General features: G+C 38.1%; 1 protein-coding gene and 1 long non-coding RNA gene across 2 annotated transcripts; both read right to left on the bottom strand.

Moving 5' to 3' along the window:
- Nucleotides 1–612: 612 nt before the first annotated feature.
- DCP1 (decapping 1) lies at nucleotides 613–27273 on the bottom strand. The gene is made up of 8 exons (XM_088953802.1): nucleotides 26973–27273; nucleotides 26840–26880; nucleotides 26530–26579; nucleotides 21608–21752; nucleotides 17624–17680; nucleotides 9217–9343; nucleotides 3827–4288; nucleotides 613–844 (listed from the first exon to the last, which is right to left on the bottom strand). Exons 1-8 carry the CDS (start codon nucleotides 27129–27131, stop codon nucleotides 788–790), a joined length of 1098 nt encoding a protein of 365 aa, XP_088809928.1. The 5' UTR covers nucleotides 27132–27273; the 3' UTR covers nucleotides 613–787.
- LOC148846501 (uncharacterized) lies at nucleotides 15788–16331 on the bottom strand. Its single transcript, XR_016102017.1, has 3 exons — nucleotides 16203–16331; nucleotides 15980–16087; nucleotides 15788–15894 (listed from the first exon to the last, which is right to left on the bottom strand). It is a non-coding gene; the product is annotated as an uncharacterized LOC148846501 (long non-coding RNA).
- Nucleotides 27274–27761: the final 488 nt, after the last annotated feature.

The following is a 27761-nucleotide window of genomic DNA, read 5'->3' as shown; positions in this document are numbered from 1 at the left end:
ATTATTTCTAGTTGGAATAAACTGTTTGTTTAAACTGAATGGTTGAACCATCAACCCAAAAACCAATAGCCAGAACGGTTTGGGTTCTGGGTCAGTTTTTAAAACCTTGGTTTGAACAAATAACTGTCCAGGCAACCAATTCCATTTTACCCCAAACCTTGTCCTTAGCCAAAAGCCATTGAATCAATCAACCCCCCACTGACCAGGGCAGTCAAACTGTCAACCCAGTAAACGATTTGTCTTTTTTTTTTTAATTATTTCTAGTTGAAATAAACTGGATGGTTGAACCATCAACCCAAAAACCAATAGCCAGAACGGTTTGGGTTCTGGGTCAGTTTTTGAAACCTTGGTTTGAACAGGTAACTGCCAAGCATGTCCGACTCTTCTAACATTGATCCTAACCGAGTCCCAAGGCTATATTTAACTTTGAGCAGAAAAGCGGGAAGCGGGTTCAAAAGGCTCGACTCCTTTTACAACATAGCCTGATACTTGGATTCTTCGGTTATTTTCCCTCTTCCCTCGAGTTGTAACTTCTCACCGTCTCATCACCTCTACCTCAATGAATGTCATGTATACGCATACAGACCAGAGGGAGAATGAAGCATCAACAAATTAGTAACCAAATCTCTCTTTATCCACTTCACAAACTGAATAAAATGATTATATAAACAAGGGTGTTGGTGTTACCAAAGCGAACAAAAGTAAAATCTATACAGAACCAGTCTTAAACGGCACTTCTAACCAATCATACTACACAAACCCAGCTGGAATTGCCGCCTCAAATTGATCACGAATAGTGAGCATTCAATATCTCCCGATATACCATGTCAATGAAACGATTGTCCTACAAGATTGAAGGGAAATGAGGGGAATTAGTATATGAAAAACTTCACTCAGAAGAGGAACTATTAATCTTACAAGAAAAGCAGTAAAACGATGCTTAATGGAATAAAACAGCAAAATTATAATGGTGGTGGACCTACTCTTCTCATTTTAGTGATCTACAATTTAAAATATAACAACAATCCTAAAACAATAGGCCACACATTGATCAGTGGCTATCACTTTGTGCTTGCATAGTATGCCAATGTAAATGCTCAATAACCCTAAGCAGCCTCTTACCCAAAACAAAAACCCCAAATAGTTAAAGATATTGCTTAGTCATTTATAATAGCTCTGCTGTCTTCACCACCAATATTACTAGTGCACTGAAACTAGGCAATACCATATCACTAAAAAGTTTAATAAAGAAAATGAATAGATTGAATTCCAATGAGGTGCAATGAATTACGCCCAAGAAATTGCTTCCCTTCTCGAGTGGAATTTAATGTTCATTGGCCAATGCAAAGCAAGAAGACACAGAGTCTAGGCATTTGGCTTAAGCCATTCAACACAGCGAAACGCTAATACTCTCAGCATTACTTACATGCATGCCCACATGAGGTGGCATAACTAATCAAATTACCACCATCTCAAAACCGTTGACATGGACACATGTAAAAACGCTAGCAGGTCCAATAAAAGCCCTTTGTTGTTAAAAAGTTCCTAATTTGATGAAGTACAGAAACATGTCCCAGTTCATTTCTGTCGTGCACCATACCAATTCGATCTGTCCAACATATGGGGACATCTGAATTGACAATGTGTTCAACCTGCAATACCATCAGCCCTGTACATCTAGTATTGATATTGCCTACAACTGCTTTCTTTTTTTTTTTTTGAGCAACATAAATTTTAATTAATGAAAAGATAAAACAGAATTACAATAGATCAGACAACAGTCGTTGGGATGAACTGATCTCAAAATAATACATTAATGGGACATCCCATCCCCCTAAAACAGATTCTTTCTACCCCTTGTCCTGCTAGCCCATTTGCAGATCTGTACACCCAACTGATATTAGCAGTTCAAATTGTTGACTTTTTAGTATAAAGCTTGCCCAAAAAGCTTATCCTGGACATGTGCCAAGGGTTTTGGGGTTGAAATTTGCCTAATCAAAAAAGGTCGGGAAAGAACATGTGAGAATGCTTTTAGCCCCCATCCATATTGAAATGTACAAGAACCCATCCAATGGACATATAGAAGACACCAAGAAGCCACTCAGGCTTGAAATCAAAGTTTACTTTTTCTCGTCTCATCTTACCGTATCCCACAGAAAGTCCACACTTTCCTCTTTCTAGTATTAAAGAACCATCTGACTTGAAACTCAGTAACTTGGAAAATGTTTAGTTATCAATTAACCATGAAGGTTAGGTATTTCCCTGCAAAGAAATTTTGGTTCACATTTGACCACCTTCTCCCAACCCTTACATTTGCATTTTAACTCCTATACCATACACAATTTACTAGGACAAGAAATCCTATTTCGTCTTCCAACTTTTTTATAGCTTATTTTATTTATGAACCTAGACGTTCAAATCTCGTAATTAACCCTCTTTATTGGGATTAGAATGGCATCCTATTGAACCCAAGGTTCAAAGTATCGATACGATACGAGTTTCGTCCGTATCATATCAGCACTTAGAAACGGCCAATTCTCTATTTTTTTTTAGTTTTTTTTTTCAAATTTTGGTTTTTGGGAAGCTTTTAGCATGCTTTTTGTTATTAAAAAAAATTGGGGGTCCAAAACACCTGGAAACAGGCGTTTCGGACCATATCATTTTCAAAAGATACGATACGATATGCCCGGTACGGGGCATATTGTATCGATACTTTGATCCATGATTGAACCTTTTTCTGCATAGACTGCCATTTTACTTGAAATCCTAAGTACTGATTTGAACTTCTTTGTCCAGAAATTCTTAAGTAATTTTCCAGATTTTATTAAGAAAATCCATTATAAGTAGGGAAGGCAAATTTCCCCTTCCCTGCCAGGTACCCAGCTTCCCTGACCCAATGAGGTCAGGAATGGAGATTGCCTTCGTAGGGGACAGGGGCAGGGACAGGGAGTGAATATTATATATATATATATATCTTAAAAAGTATACATATAATTCCATATATAATACTATTTATATCATATATCAAAATATACTTAAAATATTTTTTTATTTTAAAAATTTCCCTTATTTTAAATAAATATAATTTCTAAAAAACTTGTAATTTAAAAATTTCGGGGATTCGGGTCCCCAACAGGGAACCCATCTCCATTGAGGACCAGAGATGGAGGGTCATATTAATCCGCAGCAGGGATTGGGGTAGGGGACAGGGATTTATTTCAAAATTGGGTTGGGAATGGGGAATATGGTCCACACCCCATTGTCATTCCTAATTATACAAAGGATATGGGAGGGGAAAGAATATCTCAAGATGTACCATTTGGACAGATTGGAAAAGTTATGGGTATTTCCCATCCTCCATCTTCACTTTGATCATTTTAACGAATGAATTTGGAATCAGTCAAATACAGCAGTTTCAAAACCACATATTATTTTGAGCGAAAATCTGCACTTATAAAAAGATTTAAACTTCAGACGAATATGAGGTGAGCAGCAGTTGAACTAAAGACAGGAACACTTCAAGAAATCTTCTCATTAATAGAACAAAATCAACCAAAAGCCTAAGGGTACATTCAATGCTCTTCTAATTTTAGTTGCAATATCATTGATCTAGCTTATCCATAGCATGAGCCATTTACAACAGAAAAAAAAAAAAAACATCCAACATATCTACTTCACGTACATTAACAAAATTCTGAAATCTATATTTAATGGCAATATATATAGTGGCATCTGACTTCATTCCATTGAAAAAAAAAAATCTGTGAGCCTTGTAGATGGCGTTTAATAAAAAAGTGAATAAGTAGACAAATTACAAGGCACATACCTGAACCAGCCTCAGAAGTGCATCACGGACTTTGTCTCTGTTAATAACTGGGCCATAGTTTGGAGCAGGAGCAGGTGCAGGTGTAAGAGATGGGGGTGGAGTGGGTGGTGGAAAGGGTTGAAGCAGCGGAGTACCATATGGGCGCTGCAGATTCACAGGAGGATGAAGAGGAGGAGCAGTTGGCATAGATGAGATAGGTGGCATCAATGCAGATGAGGATGGAGGTGTAAAAAATGAAGGCTTTACAAGATTAGTAGCTCGGTTACTGCCACTGGATTCAGTTGTATCAAGGAGTGGCATTATAGGAGTAGATGAAGCTGGCAAAGCAGATGGCATTTGTAGGGCTGGCACAGGAGAAGGAACAACACTAGGAGTGTGGGAAGACAGAGGGATTGTTGCAGAAGACTGGTGAGGTTGCCCTGAAATTGCTCCACCAGGAGTGTTCCCTATGTTCATAGCCGCCTGTCACAACAGCATTAAAAGGATTTCCAATTGTCAGATACAGGCAAGAAAACTAAGCTTGCATGTGCACCAAAAACAAGCTGAAGGATAGATAATGACTGTAAACAAAAAATCCAGAATGAGATTTCATATAGAGGAAAAGTCAGTTATCACTTATCACATTGCCATCTTGCAGAAATGGGATCACTGTAGGATGCAACTGGAACATCCAATCCATTATATAATTTCATAACACCATAAAGACTTCCTTTCACTCCAATCTGTATTAGATTTTTGTGTTTCATGTTATAATTCTAATTATTTATTAGCAAGTGTTATATCCAATGTGACTTTTACAGTTCACATAACCCTTTCTTAGTGCACTTTAGTTCTTGTATTTTCTTTCCTTTTTCTTTTGCAATTTTTTTCATAAAGAAAAGGCAAATTGTCACCTTTCCTCTTTAGCATTTCAAGAGGAGAAGGACTTTTGCCTTGAATCAAAAAGGTTTTCCCCTCATTTATTTTTTTTTTCTTTTGATAAATAGTTCTCCCCTCATTTATTTCCCAGTTTCAAGGGGCCTTCACTCAGGAAAGGTAAATTGTGGATCAGATCTTAATTGCTAATGAGCGTATTGAGGCCCAGAAAAGATTAAAGAAGAAAGGAATTGTGGTTAAATTGGACTTGAAGAAGGCATATGATCAAGTGGATTGGAAGTTCTTAATTAATATCAATGAGAAGTTGTGGCTTTGGGGATTTATGGTGTAAATGAATCAGAGATTGTCTGGAATCTAGTCATTACTTGATATTTTTCAATGGGTCGGTGGTGGTTGATTTGTGGTCCTAGGGGAAGTTGGCTTGGATAGTAGGGTGTGGACCCTTAATCCAGCCAGACTTTTCACCTATACGTCTTTGTTTACCTCTCTTATTGCCTCCTCACTTTCCCCTTCTTTTCCTATTAAGGAAATCTGGTATGCTCCCATTCCTCCAAGAATCCGTGCTTTCTGCCAGTAAGTGTTTCATGGTTGTATTAACACTTGTGATATACTTCAAAACTTCAAAGGAAGAGGCCAAACTGGTACTTGTCCCCCAACTGGTGCTATTTATGCAAGTTAAATGGTGAGATTCTGTTTCATCTCCAAATACCTTGTCCCTTTGTTGGCTTTATCTGGGATTGGTTTGCTTCACTTTTTAGTTGCGGGCTCTTGATAGTTTGGAAGGGTTGTTTAGCCCTTTTGTTTGCAGTGGTATAAAAAGGAAGGAAAGGTTAATGTGGAAATGTACTAGGGCAGTAGTGGTTTGGACAATTTGGGAAGAAAGAAACTCAAGAACTTTCCAGGATAAGGAGAGGTGTAAGGGAGCCTTAATAGAAATCATAACTCTAAGAGTGGCACAATGGGTCAAGACCTTGAATCTCTTCTCTTATTTTAAGCTCAATCACCTCTTCTAGAAGACAGATGGTAACAGAAAATAGTGTAATGGTCACCCCCACTTATTGGCTGGATGAAGCTGGACTTTGATGGGAGTTGTGTGGGAAATCCTGGTCCATCTAGAATTTGAGGGTTAATCAGGGATGAGGAACGAAACATACGTCCTTTTTTCTCAGGTCCAAATGAGCAAGGTGATGTTGCCATAGCAGAATTCTTGGCAGCAGTTTCCGGAGTTGCAAAAGCCAAAGAATTGGGTTTCAAAAGGTTAATTATTGGACGATTCAATTAGATTTCCAAGGACATGTCCATTCAAGTTAATTGGGTAAGAAGGTCTGCTAACAGCTTGGCAGATGGTCTAGCTAAGCAAGGGATTCAGAGACGATCTATTTTTTGGGCTCAATTGTAATTCTGTGGGGGATTTTGACTATGTTGAGTCTATTTGTTTATTCCACAACTTCTTGTTTTGTTTTCTCATAATTTTAATAAATTTCTTTGTGTACTAATAAAAAAAAAAATTCAAGATGGGAAGTTCCATTGGTACATTGACATGAAGTGCAGATCCTTAACCCAAAGGGTGGACACCTTGTTCAGATGGATCTGATGATCTATAAATGATTTGGCAATACTCTCTGCTTATAGGTGAAATGGATGAACATTTGAGACAGACATCAGATTGGAGAAGCATGGCACTTGTCATGTAATTTGGGTACAGAATTTCAACGGATACCCAGATCTGCCAAGTGCTAGTTCACTTGCTGATTCCCTAAGCTGCAAAGGAGTTAGCAGACATGCCTTGGCATGGGGTAATCATCCTTTGAATACTTGGCCATTGTAAAATTGGAGACCTGAAAGGACCAGGGGGAAGCAGTGCAGGACCGGCTCCATGACACTGCCTATACATCATCAGAAATGCATACACTTTGTATGTATTTCTGATAACATTAATAAAGCATCATCAGTTATTGATCAAGAAAACCTCCAAATTCTTCAACAGATTAACCAGCAAGGGAAGGGGCAAATCAGGATTAGTATTACAAGGGATTTACCATTCTTGGGTAGTTCATACAATTGAGAAACAAAGGGTGACTAGGCCCCGTTGGCTCAGTCTTTACATCTGCTAAGGAGCTTTCTGTACTACTATATCTATACCAGTGTTTTAAAAGTGAGAGGCACAAGCAAAAGGGCCTTTCTAGCGCCCAGTTGCATGGCAAGGTGCAGATCTAGATGGAACAAAGCCCAAATTGTTGGAAAATAAAATAATGAAATATACAGATTTTTACATAAAAATATGACAACCTGAATTTAAAAGAAATTAAATGTTTAAAAAAAAACTATTAGCCCAAATCAAAATACATAAGAAGGATATAAAACAATTCAATGTAAAAGCAAGGTACTTCAAGCACTCAACGATTCAAGTATGCTAAACTCTGAATGAGTTTGTCTCATCTCATAGTTATGTTACTTAATGTGGCTGTTGTGGTGTTAGATGTCTTATATTCCTTATCCTAAGGTATTGAGGCCTTTAAACTGGTATGTCTTCAAGGCCCCTTGAGGCAAGTCCAAAAACATTTGGCAGAATTTTTTGCCCATATATACAAGGGTGTTGGTTTTGTGATGTTTCTCTTTTGATAAATAGTTGGTTTTGGTTTTGTTGCTTTTGTGATGTTGGCCACAGTTTATTTTATTATAGTGCTAAGGATGTCTGATTAGTTGTAACATCATTGCTTCTTTTAACTAGGAGATCCCCACATCCTGGTGCAGGCGGGATTCAGAGACCTTCCAACTAGCCAGTTGGCACCTTGCAACATCATTGACAATATCTCCATCAATATGGCACATTGGATCAAAACCATAGAGCTTTTTGAATCATATGCAACTGATGACATCATTAGGAATTGGAGAAGAGTGAACGGTTCTGCCCCAAACAGGTCAATAGCATGAGCTGAATGGTTTCCACCGCCCCCCTATATGAAGCTGAACTTTGATGGCTGCAGAGAAGGCAACCCTGATACATCAGGTATAGGAGTAGTAGTTAGAAATCAAACAGATGACATCATGAATAAATATTCATGACCTAGTGGTGTTGGGGATTCAACTTAGGAGAGAACCTAACGCTGTTCTGGCAGGTTTGAAAAGACTTGAACTTGTAAGGTAAAACAATACAATTAATGAAGAGGGGGGGTTCAAAGATCATAACAGGCTGGTTGGGAAGAAATCAGGACAGACCATGGAAGCACAGATATGAGATTGGAGAAGCTAAAGAATGAATAAAGGAATTGATAGCAGCCATAAAGCAGATACCTACGTCTACTAATAGTCTAGCAGAAGCTAAACAATTAATGTATCAGGGAATTGTGTTTGATACTAAATCTCACAAGGATGGTTAGTTGAGGCCGACCATCCCCATATAGCTATGTACATTAACTTATTTCCTATTAACCAACTAATAAAACTCTTCAATGTTACTAAAAAACATGCATACATACAATGAAAATATGTCAGGGTTGGGTTGGATCGGGCTGCCCATGGCCTCAACCTTAACCTAATTCAAAGTTAAGTTGGGTTCATATCCAGACCCTAATCTGACCTTCAACCAACTCATATTTTTTGGGTTAGTTTTAGGCTAGCCCGACCCAAGTTGCACCACCAAGCGCACCTAAGGCATACCTTATAAATCACTGATCCACACACACACATGAACATATCTATCTTATATCATAAGTTTTGTTAATAAGAAATCAAGCATTATCTATCTAAGGTATGATCTAAACCTGTGGATATAACAAATTTGATCAAATTAGGGTTGTCAAAAACACAAAATTCCAATGTTGTAATTCAAGTACAAAAATTGATTATTAACACCCCATGGTACCAAACATATCCTAGGAGGGAACCCAATCTATCATTCCAAAAGGGTCTGAAGCAGATCTTGTATGGAGTATCCTTGAATAACCCTTCATACACATTGCTTGCATTCTCCCACATATACGGACTTTCTACAATACCCACCTTCCCTTTCCTATGGTATTTTATTATATATAGTACCTTCATATATCAATATACACACATACACACCAAGCTCTCGTCCAAACCCTAGTGAGTGCACTCATTCATGCATGGATCACACAGATGCATGTGAAATACCACCAAATCTCTAAAACTTTTCATGTTTAATGCTCACAACTTCTTTATCCTGGTCTACACTCATTGGTTGAGGTTGAATATGCATTGAGTTCTACAATATAATAATGCACTTTAAAGGAAGACTGAATTAGAGAAATATGGCAATGAGTGATAAAAAATGCAAGTTCAAGGCTATTAATGTTCATGATAAAATGTCTCAGTCGAGAATACATGTATCGGGGAACAAAGCCCAGTCATGAGAGTAAAAAGCTTCCTTGAAAAAGAAGAAAATGAGTGTAAAAAGGGCCTTCGAAAGAGAAACATCAAATACTAGATGGCTGCTGAAGTGTGATAATATTTGCATAGTGACTTTTCAATTTAGTATTGAGAAACCATACACTAAAGAAATTCACAAATGAAGAATCATCAGGAACATCAGGAACACTAGCAGCAGTTGACGATGATGGCTCCAGTGGGCCCTCCATCACGGCCATCGTTGGGACTGCTTCCAATTCCTCAAACTCACTGCAAAGTAGCATATGCTAATAAGTAGACAATGAAGAGTCCTCAAAATTATATCAAAATTTTCTAAAAGTTATTGTAAATATGTTGTCCTGGAAAAAATTTATAATGCAGCATAGGAAACTGAAACAAAAGACTGCTCAGTGAACTACAAAAATGTAAAATTAAAATGTAAGTTCTTAATCATGGGAGATAGACAAAACCTGATTTAATTCTAAAACTAAACACAATTAAAACAAATGCCAGACAAAAAGAACCCTAACAATCTTAGTTTCTCTTTCAAAGAATCTACTTACAGCCTTGAATCACTTTGTCCTCCAATTTGAAACTTTAGATCGGCTAGAAATTTAGTTTATTCAAGTGACTAAACCATCCTAAGAATACAAAGAAAAAAGAAATAACTAAAATTGATTGATATCAAATGAGAAGGAAACAAGACAAAACATAAATCGTGGATCAACTAAGCTCGCTCAAGTTCTTCCTATAATTTCAAATGTTGAAGGAAACAAGACAAAACATAAATTGTGGATCAACTAAGCTCGCTCAAGTTCTTCCTATAATTTCAAATGTTGCGAAATGTCGCTAATGTCGCCCAACATATGTCGATGTCAAGGCTCACCGACATGAAAATGGATGGCAATATAAAAATTACATTATTTCGGTCGACATTTCCTATGTTTCAGAAATGTCGACCAAATTTATCCAAATAACAAAATAAAAGACAATTTTTCCTATTATGTCAATAGGATGTCGACTAATGTACATTAATAATATAATATATTAGTATATTATATTAATATAAAACAGTATATTAATATAACTTATTCCATTAATAATTTCTATTTAATATTTCGAATAAAATATTTATAAAAAAGAATTACAAAATATAAAAACAAAAGAATAAATTAATTACTTTATAATATAAAACATAAAATATTTAGTATTTTTTAAAATATTTATTAAAATCAGAAAATGTTTATTAAATTTTATAATAAAGCATATTCTACACTTAATATAAAAAATCAGAATAAATTTATTAAATTTTATACTAAATCATAATTTATTATAAATTTAGTATTAAATTTTAGTGAAATGCTTTGAAAGGATCTCCAACTTGAAAGTAAACTTGGGTAAAAGCTGTTTGGTAGGGCTGAATATAAGAGAGGAAGGGTTGAGAGATGCTGCTGAGTTATTGGGTTGTTCAATTGCTCAGTGACCAATCAAGTATCTTGGCCTCCCTCTTGATGGGAACCCAAAGGCCTCTTCTTTCTAGAACCCAAAGGTGTTGTCTCTTAGGATTAGATAGGGAGTGGTTTGCAAGTTGAGGGTTTCAAGAAGTCAACCAAGGAGCTTCTGTGAGGGTAAGGTAGATAACTGATCAAATACTTATGAAAGTATTGAGGGTTTCAAGAAGTCAAGGAAAAAGGGAGTGGTTTGCAAGTTGGATCTAGAAAAAGCTTATGATTTGGTAGATTGGTCTTTGCTGGAGATGATGATCCACCTTGGGTTTGGAGATAGATGGTGCAGTTGGGTGATGGGATGCATTAGGACTTGTCACTATTCTATCTTGGTAAATAGGACGGTGGTGGATTTCTTTCTGGCTTTGAGAGGAATAAGACAAGGAGGCCCCCTTTCTCCTTTTTTGTTTACTTTGGTTGCAGAAATTTTGGGGAGACTGATCTCTAGAGCAGATTCCAAGAACTTAGTTAGAGGGTGGAGAGTAGGCAGGGAGGACATACCACTCACGCACTTGCAATTTGCAGATGATACATACTCTTCTGCAAAGGAGGGGATTTGAATTGAATTAGGAACCTAAAACTTACAAAACAACTTTTTGAGCATATGTCAAGTCTAAAGGTAAATTTTGAAAAAGTTGTATAGTGGGAGTTAATATGGGGGAAGGAGAGATTCTCAAGTATGCGGACATTCTGGAATGTGCAATATCTAATTGGCCTCTAAACTACCTTGGTCCACTTCTAGGAGATAATCCTTACAAAGGAAGGTACTAGATTTCGGTTGTGGAGAGTTTTGAGAAAAGACTTGCATCTTGGGGAAAAAATACTTATCTCTTGAAGGAAGAATCAACTTGATTAGGTCTGCTTTAGCTAACTTGCCTGTCTATTTTTTGTTGACCTTTAAGATTCCAGTAGGGGTGGTTAGCAAGTTGGAAAAACTAATGAGAGACTTCCTTTATGAGCCAGGGAAGGAGAAAAAGGACCATAGGGTTGGGTGGGAGGTGGTGTGTGGAAGTAAGAAGTTGGAGGTCTTGGCATAAGGAAGAGAAACTTGGCTCGTTTAGGGATGTGGTTGTGGAGGTTCCATTAGAAAAATTGTGGGCTGAGATAGTAGATAGTATTCATGAGCTTACGAAGAATGGATGGGATTCAGGGATTCTAGCTAGGACTACAAGAGCATCACCCTGGAAAGCAATCCAAACTATTCTGCCCCTATTTTCACCCTAGATGAAGTATGACTTGCACACAGGAAATCTCATCATCAAGTTTTGGGAACATGTTTGGGTTGGGGATTCTCATTTGAAAGACCAATTTCTGGCCCTTTTTGCTATCTCTATCTTCTTGTACCCTCTAACTCGAACTCTGGGTTTGAATGGAACTTCGGTTTAAGAAGAGCTATCAGAGACATAGAACTAGAGAGTACTTTGACTCTCTTGACCATCCTTGATGGGGTTTTCCTAAAACCCACAAAGATAAACAGCAGAATTTTGACCCCGTCTCCATCAAGTTCTTTTACTTGTGCTTCCTTCTTTAAAGCCCTAATTTAATCGGTTGTCCCTCTTGGCTTGTCATTCTTTGTTAAATAAGTTTGGTATCAGCACTATCCCACCAAAGGTTGGGAGTTCTTGTTGGAAAGCCTTCTTGGAAAAAGTCAACACAAGAGATTTGCTTGAAAGAAAGAGACCCAATAGATGTTTTTCTTCTCACGGGTGTGTTCATTGTAAAGCCGATGGTGAGTCTGGTTACCACTTACTAGTGTCCCAGCAATTTGCAAAAACTATTTGGGAATGGTTTACTTCTATTCTTGGGTGCAGGTGGACTCCCCCACTGGATGTGCAAAGCTTGTTACTTCCTCTTCCTTCAACTGGCCAACAAAAAGGGTAAGGATTATGTGGAGATGTGTTAGCGCTGTTGTTTGTCGAACTATATGGGAAGAAAGAAATTCTAGGATTTTTCGGATAAGGAGAGAAGTCTAAAACTTGTGCTAGAAGTGATTCACATAAGGGTGATACCTTGGATGAAATAATTGGATTTGTTTACAGATTTTTTCAGTGGATGATAGGATAAGGTTAAGAAAATGGAAAGAAATTGCTAGTTCAGTCTCAGTTAAGAAGACCTCAAGTCCTTCTTGGAGTCCTCCACCTCAAGGCTTTGTTAAGCTGAATTTTGATGGTAGTAGTATGGGAAATCCAAGGCCTTCTAGTATTGGGGGAGTTCTAAGGAATGAGAAAGGAAATGTAGTAGCTATGTTCTCTGGCCCAATCAGAGTGGGAGATTCTCTGAGGGCCAAGATACTAGCAGCTTTGGAAGGGGTAGAAAGAGCTAAAGACCTAAATAATAATAAGCTGGTCATAGATGGAGATTCTGAGATTCTAGTGAGCTGATTAAAGGAAGACAACGCTAGGTTCTGGAACTACAGCAATGAAAGGAGAATTTTTAAGTGGCTGACTAAGGACATTGGAGTTAAATGCACATGGGTAAAGAGAAGTGCAAATTCTTATGCAGATTGGTTATCTAGGCAATGGGTGAATAGGGATTTTGTTTTCTGGGTGCAGATGTAATCATTTTTCTTCTTTATTGGGTGTTTTCGACATCCTTGAGGAGTTCAGATAATTTAGCTCCCCTCCCTTGTAAGTTACATTCATTCAGTTAATGAAATTTCCTGTTGTTGATAAAAAAAAAGATAAATTCTCTAAGAGAATGGCTACATGGAAGAAAGATTACATTTCCTTGGGGGGAGGATTACCTTGACCAAGTCCACTCTAACCAACCTACCTATTTACTTCCTTTTACTTTAGAATTCCACTTAAAGAAGCAAAGAGGATTGAAAAACTCATGAGAAATTTTTAATGGGAGCCAAGGAAAATTACATTTCCTTAGAATTCCACTTTTCCATTGACTCTCAAAGGACACATCTGTTAGCAAACAGAAACCTCTACTCTTGACATGATTTTGTGTAAGAATACTGTCAAGCAAAACCATACAATGCAAATGTCTCCACCCTTGGGGGAACCAGATTTCCCCAAATTCCTTTCACTTTGGGACCAACCACCTGATTTCTTGACAGTACCCTGTAGAATGATTTAACTGTAAACTACCATTCCTACACTCTTTCCACCATCTTTCATCTAGCCTATTCACATCAATCACTCTAAATGTAATTTGGATTTTGGACAGAAACCGAATGCATTCTTCCACTTCTCTATCCAGCAAAGGCCTTCTAAACTTTGGGGCCCAAACCACTGAACCCTAGTTTAATTGATAACATTGTGAAATTACTACGTCCTTTTCGCTCAAATTGTAAAGTCTAGGACAAATCTCACAAAGCTTTCCCACTCCCAAACAACCATCCTCCCAAAACCAAGTGGTATTACCCAAACCTACCCCCTTCAACCTGTTAAATTGACCATTAAAGAATGAGACTTAATGATGATCCCCTTCCACACCCCTACTCCATAAGTTGAAGCTTCCCTAGAATCCGACCCAAAGTTAATCACCTTGAATTTCCTTTCCACTATCCTTCTCCAAAAAGTTTCCTTCTCCGCCCCAAATCTCCAACCCCACTTACCCAGCAATGGCTTGTTCATCAACCCTACCTTCCTAATGCAGCCCCCCCCCTCCAAATCCTTTTTGGCTGTACACATCCAATCCCATTTAACCGAATGAAACTCCTGGACTTCATAATTAAAATCCCAGAGAAACCCCCTCTGAATCTTTTTTATCTCGTCTGCCACCATAGCTGGAATCTTGAGAGTGGAAAGATAATACACAGGAAGATTGGACAAAACACTTTTTATAAGCATAATCCTTCCTCCCAAGGATAAATACCTCCCCCTCCACTCTGATAGCTTTTGGTCAATCCTATTTATTACAGGATGCCACATTGAAAGCGCAGAAGCTTTTGCACCAACGGGAAGTCCCAAATTAGTAAACAGGAATGCCCCAACTAAATAACTCATGGCTTTTGCACACTCCTAGTCTTCCAGAACAGAATTAGACATAGCCCTCACACCAATCATTACGCTTTCCTTCAAGTTAATTTTCAAACCAGCCAGCAACTCAAAACCTTTTAAAGTCGCTCTTAAACTCAGCCATTATGATTTCTGCCAGCCCTATTACAATTCACCCAAAACAATTGTTCCCTATATGCCCCTTGCTTTGCCATGCAATCTACCATTTCATTTACTGTCCTCCTATTCCAAATGAAGGTAGCTTCCATTTCATTGGCTAAAGATTGAATTTCGCTTATTGTTGTCTATACTCCAAATCTCCTGGAATATTACTGCTTAACCAAGAAATAACCAACTTGGAGCCCCCTCCACCTTCAATAGTTGGGTTCCAACGCTCCTGTTGCATCTCAAGTTGTGTCGCTTTCTTTCAAAATGGAATTTATTGGAATTTAGGACTAAGAAGGCTTAGGGAGTTTGAATCATAGAGGAAGCCATACCCCCTATGCATTGGTTGGAAGATGTTTTTCATGATCAAACTAAACTGGATACCAGAACTGGCCCCTTCTTCTGGCATCTTCTCCTGTGCTTCATTCTTGGAAGTCTTTCTTTGGATTCCAAATCCAATCTGTCTTATGAATGCAATTTGTGGAGGCCCTGTACACCCTAGAATAAGAGATTCCTATTGGGCGGTTTTTAATGATAAAATTAACTCTTGTGAGATTCTGCAAAGGAGAAAACCGTTTTGATATCTCTCTCCTCATGTTTGGCAAGCTAGTGGTGAAAATACTCCCATCTGCTAATCTCCTGTATCTATGTGATGACTATCTGGAAACATTGTTGTATTTGGGTGTAGACAACCTCCTGACAACTTGAAGAGCCTTTTTTTCTTATAAGCCACTGATAAATTTCATTAATAAAAGAAGCAATTACCATATCCAAAATACAGCAACAAACATCATAAAGAAAAAGGCTCCCAGACAAATGCAGCCCCAGAAGGCCAGAACACGAAAAGGAACAAGAGAACCAAAACAAAACTATTACAGATACAAGTTATAGCCTGGATCAGGACATCCCCATTCTAGATGTTCCTTTAACACTCCTGCCCTTGCCAGTATGTCTGCCACCATATTGGCACTTCCATGTATCCAATTGAATGAGGTATTCAAAGAGCTCCAACAAAAAAGTGTCTGCCTCACCATCCATCTAACCCTCTGAGGTACTTCATCTTGGTTATTAAGCCAACAAGTAACAGTTTGACTTTTACAATCTCCTATTTCCACGTCTTTCATCCCATATGGTCTTAGTAGCTTTAGGCCTTGGATAACCACCATCAATTCAGCCCTTAGAGAGTTACCATGCCCAATTGGACCTGAAAAACTTAAAGCCTTCCTGCTGTTAGTGACTTGGTGGGGACCATTTTGGTCAATCTTTGTGGTCTTGTATTTTGAACTCACATCAGGTGGTCTCCTCCTGACAATTTGAAGAGCATATTTGAGACTTCTTTCTTCTCACCTCCAAGGGAAAGCGGTAAAATCCTCTGGAGATGCACTAGAACAATTGTTCTGTGGTGTATTTGGAAAGAGAGGAATGCAAGATTGTTAAGAGAGAAGCAAAAAAAGAGTGGAGGAACTCAAAGAAATCACAATAAAGGTTGTTCATTGGGTGAAGACTTAAGACCTGTTTGTTCCATTCTCTATCGATGATATATGCAGATACTGGAAAGTAGCATCTGATTTTTCCTTGCCATTTGGAAGCCAGTAGTTTATTTGAGCCCTCCCTCCACTTTACCTCAAGCTGAACTTTGACGGGTGTAGCCTTGATAACCTTGGAAGCTCCAGAGTTGGAGGAGTGTTTTGAAATGAGGTGGATCATATTGCACCTATGATCTCAGGGCCAATATTCGTGGGAAATTCAACAAGGGCAGAGCTAACAGTGGTTCAGTTGGGCTTGAAAAAAGGCAAAATCCTTAAATTACAGAAATATCATTTCAGAGAGAAACTATAAAGTGGTTATCAGGAGACTGCAGAATGATTGGAGGGGCCGTGGAAATATAACCATACGGTAAGGGAGATCAGGGGCTGTCTAAGGAGCTTCATGTTAGCATTAAGTGGATACCAAGATCTGCTAATAGTATAGCAGATGAATTGCACAACAAGGGGTTGTTAGTAATCAGATGTATTGAGTGCAGTGGACACAAGGGGGGAGTTGTAATTTTGTATTGGGAAGACTAGCTGAGGCTAACCTATGGACTAATGATGCTTTGTACTTTCCTGATTGATTAATACATACATATGTGTGTATAAACACATACATATACATGTATCTATATAAGCATATTTCATATGAGAGCAGAAAACCACACCAGCCTAGTATTCTAGAATGGAAAGGCAAATGCAAATGCAAATGCAAATCAACATGATGCTCAAAACGAAGATCCACAGGACAGGATGGTTTCAGTCAATGTGATGATAGGCAGGAAGTTCAATGTTACAACCTTCTAAAATGGCAAATATCTTAGTTTCCCTCAATAATTTACAACAACCTATCTTTAATCGCTTCATCTGCTGAAATAATCATTTTTTGGTTAAAAGGATAATTCATTGAAACTAAGAACTAGTACATAGCCTTGGATACATGCAAATGCAAATCGATATGATGATCAAAAAGGAGATCTACAAAACAAGATGATTTTAATCAATGTGATGCTAAGCAGGAAGTTTGATGTTACTACACTCTAAAATGGCAAATGTTTTCGTTTCCCTCAATAATTTACAAAAACCTACCTTTATTTGTTTAATCTGATGAAATGATCTTTTTTGGTTAAAAGGATAATCCATTGAAACTAAGAACTAGTGCATAGCCTTGGATACATGCAAATGCAAATCAATATGATAAAAGAATCTCAGATACCATGCCAATGATAGCTCAAGTAATAGCAGACAGAAATGAACTTCGTACCATGCAAATGGAAGACAAGAAAATAGATCCCAAAATAACCCATTACATAAAAGTTCAAAAGATAATGTATACAATTAATCTTGGTTAATTAAGTACCAAAAAAAAAATCTTGGCTAATTTGGCAGTAGACAAAATAGTACCTTTTATTAGAGGATACTTTTTGCTTTGAAGGAACCTTGGAGTATGCATTAAGTATCCTGAAAAAAGAATGAGAAGTTCAACACACACAAGGAAATATACATGTTCCTCAAACAATTAGAATGATTCAAAGGCCAAATAAGAAGTTCCTTTAAAGACAGGATCAGTCATTTGGTGCTACAAGGACTTCCTAAGAAAAGCAAGCTGGTTAACAAATAACATGTCTGTTAGCTCACATTGGGTGAGCAGGTCAGCAAATGCTTTGGTTGATCATCTTGCTGAACAAGGGGTTTTGAGGGAACATCTGTACTGGGCAACATTGTAATGTTTTTGGTGCAGCTTTTACACTTTAATCTCAAGGGAGGCTGCACCTCATGCCTCTCCTTGGGGTGCTTGTAACATTTCTGATATATCATTAATAAATCTCTTTTCAATTATCAGAAAAAAAAAGTAGTTCCTTTAGAGATATGTAATAGAAATTTATAAATTCTGCAATGAAACTTACCTAACCTATATAGTTTTAGATATTTGAATAAAAGCATATACAATAAAATTTTGATATAAAAAATACATAAATTAAATCTAGAAATTCAGGTGACTAGGATTAACAGCATGAACGTGAAAAAGGAAACCAGAAAGATATTTCTACTACCTCCAGAGATACAAGTTGTTTGTTCAGAACATTCTCGCATGTGCAAACATTAAAGTTTACTAACTTAACATGAGACGAGAAGATCTTGGGGACAGTTTATGGTCAACTATGGGGTTGGTTTGTAGTTTTTGTTTGCTTTGGTATATGTTTATGTTTTGCAGTGCAAATTGTTATTGTTTTTTCCTTTTAATGAAATTTAACTTTTTACTATTAAAAAAAGACATGAAAGAGAAATGTAATAACCTTCTCCTACATGTGCAAATATTAATAATGCCTAGACTAAAGGGCAACAAAAATAGAAATGTAGTCATCAGATGCTATAAGCTTAAAAACTCTAAATTACTGAAAATGTCAAATGGATTTTAAAGAAACCAACCATATTTTAACATTTCCAGAAATAGTATAGACTACTTCTAATCATCCACAGTAGATTATTTCAGAATTTCTTCTGGACTCCACAATGAGGGATTGGCTCCTGTTGCCTTAGGGGCAAGAAATACAAGATTACTTGGACCTGGTGAGTGAGGCACCAGCAGAACCAAGACAATACCCATTGCAAGGACCTTAAAACTTTAAGTTTTTTTTTCTTTTGAAAGTAAAAATAAAATTTCTTGGAAAAGAAAAAAGTTACATCCTATCCAGGTGTTAAGGCAACACCCACATGCCAGGAATTCTGGCCAAATAACTACATTTGAATCCTCAAAACTTTCTCAAGCTTATCTCCAATGTCTTATTTTGGTTACTTGTCTAATTCTGGTACTAGATCTTGGCCTACAACAGTTTTGCTGACTGTCGCCACTATCCTCTCCAAATTTTAAGCTTTGGCTACAAAAATTCTTCTAATTCTTTCCTTCCATATATTCCAACACCTTGAAAATGGAATGAAACTATAAATCAACAAATTCTTCTAACTCTTTCCCTCCATATACTTCTTCTTTCATGTCTCAATCCCCTAACATTCCAATATACTGACTTCATCTTCAAAGTCAGACTCCAACTCCCCCCCCCCTCCTCTACATTTTCTGCAACCTCCATCTACTCTTCATCAACTATTCCTTCTTCCTACGCTTCACCCCCTTCCCCAATAAATTTATTTTTGTTATGTTCTTTCCTTCTGCTTCTCTCAAAATGTTCTATTGCCTTTCTCACTACCCCCATCCCCTAGAAAAAATAGGCCCAGACCCAAAAGACAATCCCTTTAATTACAACACAACCCAAAGGGTAACCCAACAGAAACTTCCTACTAACTAGAACCATAGCCCAAAACATAAATTGTCTTTGAACTCCTTGCTTAGCTAGACCATCAGCCATGCTGTTAGCTGATCTTCCAATCCATCTTATTTGAATCGCTATGTCATTAGAAGCCTGTTTGAAGCACCTGAACTCATTCCTTAACTGCCAAATAATTCCCTCCCCTTTCTTCAGCCAGTTCACCACAGTTTTTGAGTCCCCTTCAACAATCAACCTATCAATCCCCATTTCTTTGGCTTTTTCAACACCAAACACTACTGCCTTCATTTCTGAACTCACCACATCACCATGCTAAATAGGACCTGCAAACATGGCTAGCATATTTTCATTCTCTTTCCTTATTACCCCACCAATGCCCGATGGCCCCGGATTTCCCAAACAGCTGCCATCAAAATTTAGTTTCTTCCACCCAGCATCCAGAGGGGACCAGGATTCAATCACCATAGATTTCCTAGATGCAGTTTTTGCAATTGTTCCCCTGGACCTAAAGGAGTCCTCTGTCTTAAAATCAGCAAATAAATTTAGTGTTTTCACCCAATGCACCACCCTTAGAGTTATCACTTCAATCACAGCTTCTTCTTTCTTTGTCTTCAAATATCCTCAGATTTCTTTCTTCCTAAATTGTCCAAGCAACTGCTGCTCTAGTGCATCTTCCCATAATTCTGCCTCTCCTTTTAGAACACCTGAATAAGTGAGAGCTAAATAAGCTTTCCAGGTTAGCAGGAGACGTCCAGCAGCATCAAAACAGAGAGGAAAACCACTCCCAAATGAAGTTAGCAAAAGGACAGGAAACTAAAAGATGAAAGGCAGTCTCACCATGCAGCTTAAATAAGGAGCTCCAATTTGGGGACAAGCACCAATTTGGTCTTTTACTCTAGAGTAGATCACAGGTATTGATGGAGCCATGGAACACTTCCCAACAGAATGCACTGACTTTAGGAGGGATTGGCTGAAGCCAAATCTCCTTGACAGGGAAAGGAGAGGAGGATGTGGCAACTTGAGTTCAAAAAGCCAATTTGGTCTTTTTCTCAGTATTGTCTTCCCCAATATCCTTTCAATTTCAACCCCCACTCTCTCCTCCTCTTCTCCCTCCCCTGTAACCTCTCCTCTCTCCCTTTGGTCCTCCATTTCTAACCTTTTGACCAAACCCCTAAACCTCCTTGCCCCACCGTCCTTTTTCTGTTATAGACCTTGTGTTGGTCCTCCCCTGCTTTTTTTTCTTTTCAAACTACTTCCCCTTTCGTTCGTTACTTCAAACCCATCTCCCCTATTATCGCCCTCTCGCAGGAATTTTCAAGTCCAAAGAAGTAAATGAAGCGGGTGGAGAAGTGGAAGACACAAAGTCCAAACCTACCTCATTGCGCAGTTGAGCTATGAGGTTTTGGAAGGCATCCATGCACAACCACTAGTTAGTACTAAGATAGGTGGAGGCTTTTGTTGAATTTTCGCTTGCTTAGACAATGGCATGCTTATACAAGAGCACAACCAAAGAAGAAAGAAAAGAAAATTCAGACAATACAGGGGCCGAGACCCTATTTTTGTCCTAGGAAAAGAAGAAAAGAAAAGATGGAAGAAGAAGAATGTGTTGATTGGACAAAATGTTAAGTTCTTCCCTACTTATTGATTCAGATTTTGAAGTCTTTGAGGCTCGAGACAGCATACAGCAACATGTGAGCTGATTAAACCCTAATAAATAAGAAAAAAAAAACTAGAATATAAACCCACAAAATGAATATCTTAGTTTAATAATGTCTATTTTATTATGATAATCTCAAAAAATTAAGAATATAAAAAGTATTTCATAGTATCATGGACAAATTAACTTGGAAAATAAGCAAAGCAACCCTCCATAGTCACCTTTTCACCTTGACAACTATGTGTCCAATAATCTAATTTCACATTTATACTTTCTTGCTTGTCTTTAATAAATTTTGTTACTAATAAAAAATTCCTAATGGTTTTCTCCAGTATCAGAACTCAAAACATAAGGAACATGAACATGAAGAATGCCATGTGACTTAAAATTTCTGAGTGTTGTATTCATCAAAAAAATTCTGAGTGTTGAAATGGAATCGTGGAATACCTGCTGAATAGATTTGCAACTTCTTCACATTCTCGTGAATTGTAAAACCAAATACCATTAACTTCTTGGGCTGCATTCCGATACAATAAATATGGAACTTGGACTTCATATTCAAAATCCCCCAAGAGGTTTTCCACCAGATTATCTGATCATACAGACATGTTAAACCATTCAATAAAAATAAATACATAAAAATCATATGCAATATGAGATTGAGATTATAAAACACCAATATCAACATGTAGTGCAAACACCATAAACAAGTAATGCAATATCTTGGTTATAGGGCTACAAAATCAGTAGGATGGACGAAAGAGTCCCCATACTAATCCCATATCCGATTACCATTCACCAGCAGCAACTAAGGCTATGTTCAAATAGTGGGGAGTTGAAAGTCAAAGTGAGAACCAAATTTTCAACTTCCTTTTCTGCCACCATTGTGGGTGTGTGGGTGTGGGTGTGTGGGTGTATTTTTATAAGCAATGATCAAATTTATTAATTACAACATAAAAAAATTATTTACAAGTACAAGTAAGAGAAGCAAAAGCTCCCATATCATTAGACCAGCACCTGATGGCTGGGGAGTCTTCATATGCTGATTCTCATCCAGACATATTTGGGTGTGTTGCAGCATTAGTGGTCTCCCCACAAAATACTTAGGTCCACCATTGGGCCACTGTGAGACCCAAACAAGATAATGGCTACTTAGAAATCCAGATAGTTCTCTAAGGATGGGAAGCTCATTCATCAGAAGTGCTCTCTCATCACTACCAATTTATTATTTATCCCTATTCCAATGTTTTAAAAGGCATGGAAGGTGTACATCTGATACATATTCTGGAAGCGTCCTATTTCAACATTCCATTCTGTTCAATGTCATATCCATCATAAGATTATGGGTTCTTAAACCATTTCTTATTACTTCCACCCAAGTCCTTTTTGGTTTATCCCTAGCTCCTCTAGTCCCTTCAATTGAGGATCTTCCATGCAGGCATGCACATGACCAAACTATCTGAATCTACTTTCTCTTGTCATGCCTCTTGGAGTTATTCCTAGGTTTCTTCATTTAACTTCTTTTATAACCCTGTCCTTTCTAATTTTATCATTTGTCCCATCATCCATCTAAACATTCATATTTCTACCACACTCATTTTTCGGGCATGTCATTTCTTGACAGACTAATACTCTGCTCCCTACAACATCAATGGCCTTACAGCAGTTTTGTAGAATTTTCCTTTTGGCCAAAGTGGTATTGGACTTTCATATAAGATTCTATATGCATCAATTTTACCCATCCTGTTCTAATTCTATGGGTGACATCCTCCTCCTGTCTCTCCTTTATTATGAATTATTGAACCAAGGTAGTGGAAGAGGCCACATTAAGTTATCTTTTGGTCTCCAAATGTGCCCTGGTTTGCTCTCCTTTTTTTATCAATGAAGAAATTTTTTTAACGGCATTACAAGCATCATTTTTTATCAATCAAGAAGAATTTATTATTTCAAAAAATCAAAGCCATACAAGCATCCCTAAGAGAGGCGCGAGCTGCATCCTCTCCTGTAAACAATCAGCCAAAAAGCATTTGCTGCCCTTCCCGTCCATTGAATGCTTATATTCATATTCCGTGTAAGCCACTTGAATTTCTTGATTTCATTCTTATTGCACCTAATAAGTGAATAGATTTTGAATCCTTCAACCACCCCACCACCACTTTTCAGTCCTCTTCTATCAGTAGAGATTCCACACCAAGCTAATTTGCAATATGCACTCATTGAATAGCCGCTAGTAATTCAGCCCTTATAGTCTCTAACTCCCAACCAATGTTTTAAAAAATGACCCAGAACCGGAACCATTCTGGCCACCGGTTTCCAGGTCGACGGTTCAACCACCTGGTCCGAACGGACGGCCCGTTCTGACAAAATAAATTAAAAATAATAATAATTAAAATTTAAAAACGGCCAAAAACCGTCGAACAGGTTGACGGTTTGACTGTCCGGGTCAACAGGTCATTGATCGATTCAACGGTTTTTTGCCAGGGACTGGACTTGGGGTAAAACAGAACCGGTTGCCTGGACAGTTCTCGGGCCAAACAGTCCGACCGTCCAGGTCAGCAATGGTTTGAAAACTATGCTCCCAACGGACCCATGGAAAAAAATAAAATATATCCAACCTCATTTATTAGGACCCCACCTATTTCAAACAGACCTAGATTACCATGGTACTTCCATCAAAGTTTAGCTTTACATAGCCTTCTGAGGGAGGTATCCAAGTTGCCAGTGGTTTGTTCTTTTTGGAAGAGCAACTTCCAAGTTCGAACTGATAGGCAATGACAAATTCCTTAATAAATCATCAAAGGAAAATTGACCAATTTCTCCTATTACTATTATTATTAAGGATCCTTTTGGTTCATGGGAATAGGGGTCTGGAATCAGAATCAAAACGACCCATCCTATTCCAACCATTTGGTTGGGCAGAGTCAAAATCCAATTCCCATCCCTAGTAGAATGGCATTCCCCATTCGAGGGAATGACCATTTCCTCCTCTCCCTTGAGAATGAGAATCCCATTCCAGCTGATTCTAATTCCAATTCCAATTTCCATCGAAACTGAATAGGAGGGGGGAATAAACCATTCTAAATCCGATTACGAGGGGTTTTGATTCTGATTCCAATTCTGATTTCGAATGCAAACCAAACGAACCTTAAATTTACGTTGTTTAATTCTATTTTAGCCCTACTTATTTTAAAACCTCTTATTTCTAAAGCATTTGTCCATAAACCTAAGTTTGCATTTAACCCCTCATTAGTCTCATCAATTATACTATGTCATCAGCAATCAAACATTAGGCATCATGGGATTCTTGAATATGTTTAGTCAATTCATCTATAACTAGTGCAAATAAACAAGGAATAAGTCCTAAACCTTCTTGAAGACACATTCTAGCTGCAAAATCTGATATTCTCCAACAGGTGTTCTAACATTGGGTTTTTTTTTATAAATAACATCAATTCCATTAAAATAATGAATAGATACAAGAAGATCCCCTTAGAGGCGCGAGGAGCAGCCTCTCCAAACAGCAAATACACAAACTACAACAGAAAAAACATGAATGTTGAAATTAAAACAATAGTTACAATTGTGCCCAGAACAATGATTCCCTATTTATCCCTTGTTTTGCCAAGACATCAGCAAAAGCATTAGCTGATCTCCCAACCCATTGTACTGTTATAGACATATTTCTTGTCATCCATTTGAATTTCTTTAACTCATTTTTGTAGCCCCAAGTGACATCCTCCGGATTATTTAACCAGTCCACCACTGTCTTAGAGTCTCCTTTAATCAGAAGTTGCTCCATGCCCACTTCTTTTGCAAGAAGTATTCCGAACTCCTAAAGAGCCAGAGTAAATTAAGACAACCTTTCCAGCCTCATTCCTCAGTACACCTCCCATCCCAGAGGGACCCGGGTTACCCTGGCTATTCCCATCAAAATTCAGCTTCAAAGAACCAAGAGGAGGGGGGACCCAACTAATCACTGCCCTTCCCTTGTAGGAGGAACAGCTTGCTACCAACTTCCAATCCTTCCAACAATCAGCAAAAGTAAAATGGTTAAATAATTTTAGAGTCCTTAACCAATGTAAAGACCTGGACAAAATGCAGTCCTTCAAGGTTTGATTGCTTCTTCCTTTTTCTTGGAAGATTTTGGCATTCCTTTCTTCCCATACAGTCCATAACAAAGTTGCTCGTGAGCATCTCCACATTTTCCTTCCTCTTTTATGGGGCCAAGAGAAGAAGGGTTAAAGGTTGTACTTACTTCTGCTGGCATATCCCAACTAGACCCAAACAAAGATAGAAGCCAAGCCCAGAGCTCTGCAGTGACACTACAAGATAAAAATAGATGATTACAATCCTCACCATGAGATCTGCAAAGAATGCACCGGTTTGGTGAAATACAAAGGACGGGTCTTCTCTTTTGTAGGTTGTCCATCGTGTTTACTTTACCACGCCACACTTCCCAACACAAAGCCATAACCTTGGGGGGGACCAGCCTACACCAGACTTCTTTGAAAGGGAAACTCTGATGAGAGGGAGATTGGCGGAGGAACTTGAAAAATAAACCACAAGAAAAAAGACCTTTGGGGTGAATGGCCCAAATCCTTTTATCAAGTTTCGAGGGATCCAACCAAACCTTATCAAGGAGACATAGAAGAGTAGACAAACACTCAATTCTAATATTGGTTTTTGCACCATCATACATATCCGTAATTAGGTCCACATAACCACTTGGAACTCCTTTCTTTTCCAGAATCCACCATATTACCACTTTAGGGAGTATATATCATATGATTTCTCTAGATCAATGAAAACCGTATGAAGATCTCTCTTCTTCTCTCTAAACTTTTCTACCAATCATCTTAACAGAAAGATGGCTTCCATGGTTGATCTCCCTGGCATAAACCCAAACTGGTTTTCTAAAATATTTAAAGCAACAGTATAAATACAAAAAAATACAAACATATTATATATTATTTCAAATAATAAGAGATAAACAAACAAAAAGCTTTAAAACAATTTTGTGGATAACTAGTTAACCTAGTTGATGATTAGTGGCCCTAGGAGCCCACATCATGAGTATCAACAAACTAGTCACTGATGCAGCGATCTGGCCCTCAACAGACCAGACAGTGCATTAGTGGACGCTTTGGTAACACTTGTATCATCTTGAGCAGTTGAGCTAAATGGAATAAAAAACTGCGCTACCTTGATTTCTCTTAGACCTAGAATGTCGGTGTTATTTCTTATCGTGCATCATGAATCACATAACTCATCAAAATAGATCAAAGGGATCTACGACAATGGTGGCAATAATCAAAGAAAAAAACATATAAAACAATGAAAATGAAACCACAGAAATGGAATATGCTAACCCGTATTTCGCCTGTTCATTACAATAAACTGAAATCGAGGCTGAGTATTCCTGTATCAACAGCAACGACCACATAATTATATAACAAATGAACAAGAACAAGAAGACAACGACGACGACGATGATGATGATAAGGAGGAGAATCTATGGGAGTCACAAAATGATCAATCTCAAAATATTTATCAAAAAAAAATGATCAATCTCAAAAAGAAGAATCAGAATCCGCACCTATTCCAAGTATGAAAATGCCAAAATCTTATTCCTACAAAACACTTCCTTAAGAACGCTAATTAAGAACACTAAACTGTTACCTTTTAACGACGAAGAGAGATCCCTCAACATCCTTGCGACTCTGCAAGTGAATCAGAAGAAGTGAATCAGAGAGCGAAAACCAATCTAGTAATAAAAATAAGGGAAAATCAAAACAAGAAATTCTTTACAAACCCATTGATTAAGCTCAATGTTGAATTCGTAGAAGGTGACATGAGCTGCAGTAATCAAAATCTCTTCCACGAAGGGATCGATCCTCTGAAGCACCGTGAGATTAAGAACTTTGGTGCTTTGTTGATCGAGATTGGGCATCAATTTCCCGTTCTGAGACATTCTCGCACGGTGGGATTCAGAACCCTAACTCTTACCGGAACCGGAAAACAATAAGCTCTTCTCACATGAGCTCGAAGTCGGTTTATTCTCACCTGGACAGAAAAGGTATTACAAATTTACAATGGTTTTATTTTTCGGGGACGAGTATGCTGGGCGTGTCGTCTAGTAAAGAAATGACCTATAATCTACCACGTGGCAACCTTACGATATCGTCTACTACAATCCTAGTATCCCACTTGTGATGTTGGGCCAATCACCATGAGTTGGGATCTGCTCCTCACAGAGCGCCTCCCACCAACCTCACAGATACATCACACTCTAAATTGGGAGCATCTCTCGGGAGATGTTTACGATGTGCGGCTAAGATATGCTGTGAAATCGGTGTGAGGCACTAACCGTAATTGGCAGATCTGGACTCTAATCATCATATTGTCCACACAGGTCAGTTCCATACACTGTGTCTGACACGCCATGCTGATGTGGGATGTCACAATCGGCTCTAAATAGTGATCGGATTGAGAAACAAGATGCATCACTGGAGTTCGAATGTTCCCCCACCCCACAGAAGTTGTGCTCAAAAAAGTCCCACGGCATCTTGTGATGCCGCGTGTCTTCCCACATCCGAGTACC

This window comes from Nelumbo lutea, chromosome 7 (assembly GCF_056320005.1).
Source record: "Nelumbo lutea isolate HS-2025 chromosome 7, American lotus-T2T, whole genome shotgun sequence".
In the NCBI taxonomy this organism is placed as follows: Eukaryota; Viridiplantae; Streptophyta; class Magnoliopsida; order Proteales; family Nelumbonaceae; genus Nelumbo; species Nelumbo lutea.
The sequence above is the reverse complement of the archived record's forward strand: the minus strand, read 5'-3'. Positions and strand labels throughout refer to the sequence as shown.

What these genes read in the sequence shown, in the direction of transcription:
- DCP1 (XM_088953802.1), bottom strand. Translation starts at nt 27,131, where the DNA reads ATGTCTCAGAACGGGAAATTGATGCCCAATCTCGATCAACAAAGCACC. An exon ending in AAAGTATCCTCTAATAAAAG is followed by an intron (nt 9,344 to 17,623) that starts GTACTATTTTGT and finishes GCTACTTTGCAG; the next exon opens with TGAGTTTGAGGAATTGGAAG. An exon ending in CATTTGTGAATTTCTTTAGT is followed by an intron (nt 4,289 to 9,216) that starts GTATGGTTTCTC and finishes CTGTTGTGACAG; the next exon opens with GCGGCTATGAACATAGGGAA.